Source organism: Tinamus guttatus, unplaced genomic scaffold (genome assembly GCF_059628265.1).
Source record: "Tinamus guttatus ecotype Peru unplaced genomic scaffold, ASM5962826v1 Tinamus_guttatus_pri_ptg000188l, whole genome shotgun sequence".
Lineage (NCBI taxonomy): Eukaryota > Metazoa > Chordata > Aves > Tinamiformes > Tinamidae > Tinamus > Tinamus guttatus.
Window position 1 is genome coordinate 1,229,081 of NW_028288722.1, and position 2,928 is coordinate 1,232,008.

The window sequence follows — 2,928 nt, forward strand, 5'->3', positions numbered from 1 at the left end:
TCCGGCGGCGGCGAGAGATGCGAGTGCAATGTAGCGCGGTGCTCTCCAGGGCTGGAGGAGCTTTCCAGGACAGCGCTCCGCGGATTGGCCCGGAGCACCATGCTCTCCTCCCTCCCTGCCCTCCCTCCTTCAGCACCCTCAACCCACGGAGATTGGACAGCCGGGGTGCCACATGGCAGAGAGGAACCAGGATAAAAGATGAGCTGGTCTGGGGGACGGTAGAGCCTGCAGCACCACAGCGGGGAGAAGTTTGCAGGAAGGTGGCAACGAACTTCGCCGGCCGCGCGGAGCCGGGCGGCTCGAGGCACAGGAGACACCGAGCGTTGGGCTGCCGGGCAGGCAGGTCGCCGGGGCTGCCGCCACCCAAAAGAAGCCCATTCGGAGCGCGAGCTGCCCCATCCCCTGGAGAGCCTCTGCCATGTCGCTGGTTGCGAAGGAGAAGAACCACGTGCGCCTGGTCTTCTTGGGCGCTGCCGGCGTGGGCAAGACAGCCCTGATCCGCCGCTTCCTGCTGGACACCTTCGAGCCCAAGCACCGGCGCACGGTGGAGGAGCTGCACAGCAAGGAGTACGAGGTGTGCGGGGCCACGGTCAAGGTGGAGATCCTGGACACCAGCGGGAGCTACTCCTTCCCGGCTATGAGGAAGCTCTCGATCCAGAACAGTGATGCCTTCGCCCTGGTCTATGCCGTAGATGATGCCGAGTCCTTCGAGAGCGTCAAGACCTTGCGGGAGGAGATCTTGGAGGTGAAGGAGGACAAGTTCCCTCCCATCGTGGTGGTGGGTAACAAAGCAGAGAGCGGCGGCGAGAGGCAGGTCCCGGCAGAGGATGCCCTGTCGTTGGTGGAGCTGGACTGGAACAGCCGCTTTGTGGAGACGTCAGCCAAGGAGAACGAGAACGTCCTGGAGGTGTTCAGGGAGCTCCTGCAGCAAGCCAACCTGCCCAGCCGCCTCAGCCCGGCCCTCTGCAAGCGGAGGGAGACGTTTCCCAAGGAGCCCATGCTGAGGCCGCCCATGAACAAGACCAACAGCTGCAGCGTGTGCTGAGCCGGGCGCGCGGGGCCGGCAGGGAGGCGCTGGCTGGAACCTCAGGTGGGCTGGGTGGAGAGAGGCGCTGCCCCCACCAAAACCAACCTTGCTCCCTCCCACCCCTGCCCTCCTCTTCCCCACCCAGCCCGTTGGGACTGGTTAGATTTGTAGCTCAAAAGGAGGAGGGACTTGGAAGGGATGCTGGGGGCTTTGATTTGGCACCGCCGGAGCCGCGTTGGGTGAGGATGGGTTTCCAAAGGGCGGGAAGCAACCTGGGGAATCGCGGCTGCGTTGGGTGCCATGATTGGGGCAACACGGGCTCGCAGGGTGGGCAAGGGCGAGCGTCCCACGTGCCGGGAAGGGGCCAGCACCGCTCCTTGCTGCATGCGTCGGGAAGCAGGGTCCCTGCAGCCCCATCGCATCCCGCGGCTCCGGGCTCCTGTGTCCGCCTCGCCCCACGTGTCTGCACGTTCCGCGTTCTGGTGCCAGCCAGTTACGACAACAGAACCAGTGTCCAGAGTAGTTTTGATTTGTACTTTAAGTAGGTGCGTAGAGCATGTGGTAGGACAGTCTATGCATCCCTTTCTTCCCTTTTCTAATTAGTTTTTTTTCTTTCTTTCTTTCTTTTTATTTTTCAAGCATACCCAATAAACACGTTGTTGCAAAGCGGAGCTGCAAAACGGATGGGTTTCTTGCTTCCATGTTTTCAAAACGATAGGGCAGTTTGACACAGAGCCCTTATCCTGGCATTTGGGTTCCCTGTTCCACGCGCCGCCTGTATCGGGAACATCCTGGCACGGATGGCCGCGTCTGCAGCGTCCCCTGGCCAGGGGCAGCACCGACGTCGTTACGATTTCCCTGGTCATTTATCCACTAACATTTTACCCGGCAGTGAGTAACCAAAACAGCCCCCCTGACATCCAAGAACAAAACAGAACGGCAGCCATTAAAAAACAGCTGAGCTGCTGAATTAAAACCATAAACACATTGGGAAAAGCTCATGAAAGGAGCGGGGACTCACAAACTGGGGCAGGATTTTCCACCCTTTCCCATGTGCTGATTCACCCTCCCTCTCATGCAGCCCGTCTGTGCGGGAGCCCAGCACTTTGCTCTGCAGCCACACACACCCAGCAAGGATATGACAATCCAGCAAAGGGATGCCCCAATGTGTTCCATATCCTTTGGCATCCCCTGGCAGCTGGGCAGCTTTGGGCTCAGTGTTTGAGAAGTTGGCGCTAACGTATCCCCAGCTCCTCTCCATCCTGCTCTCCCCATTGCCGCTGCCCGGGGCTGCACAGCCCCTGGCATCGCTCCGGATGCAGGCAGGAGTGTTTCCAGGACCAACTCCCTTGTCCCTACCTTGTCCCTGGTAAAAGGACGAGGCCACTGGTTCCTCTGCTTCCCACCTGGGCAGGATGGGAAAGGTGACTCCCGTCTCCCAGTCCCACTTCTCCCATGGCAGCAGCTGCCCCATATCCTGGTTTGCTCCTTAAGGCGACAGGCAGAGGGTGGCAAAACAGGCAGGGGTGACACAGTCCTGCCTGGGTATCGGTATCTGCTACTGGGGGCACCAGACCAGCAGGGACGCGGGAGCTCCCCGGGGCCCACGAGCTGCAGGGCAGAACCATGGCAGCGCCGAGCACGGGGCAGCGGAGCGGGCTTGGGATGGCAGCTCTGGGAAACGCTGTCATCAGCTGGCGGGAGTGCCAGAGCCACTTGCGGTGGGTCCTCCTCAGCCGCCCCGGCTGTCCGGAGCACATGGTCGGCGCACAAAGGTTGGGGACCTTCCCGAGCCCCCGCAGCCAGCGCTCCGTGCTCAGACACATGGGAAAACCAACGTGCTTTTAGGTACCACCTGCCCAGGCCCTGCCAGTGCCCAGGACCCAGCGCAAGGGCTGCCC

At 61.3% G+C, this 2,928-nt stretch overlaps 1 protein-coding gene across 1 annotated transcript; it reads left to right on the plus strand.

Annotated features, from left to right (window-relative positions):
- Positions 1-353: 353 nt before the first annotated feature.
- On the plus strand, positions 354-1,252 carry LOC104571988 (GTP-binding protein Rhes). The gene has a single exon (XM_010219123.2). It carries the CDS (start codon positions 419-421, stop codon positions 1,043-1,045), a length of 627 nt encoding a protein of 208 aa, XP_010217425.1. The 5' UTR covers positions 354-418; the 3' UTR covers positions 1,046-1,252.
- The last annotated feature ends 1,676 nt before the right edge of the window (positions 1,253-2,928 follow it).

What these genes read in the sequence shown, in the direction of transcription:
- LOC104571988 (XM_010219123.2), top strand. Translation starts at nt 419, where the DNA reads ATGTCGCTGGTTGCGAAGGAGAAGAACCACGTGCGCCTGGTCTTCTTG.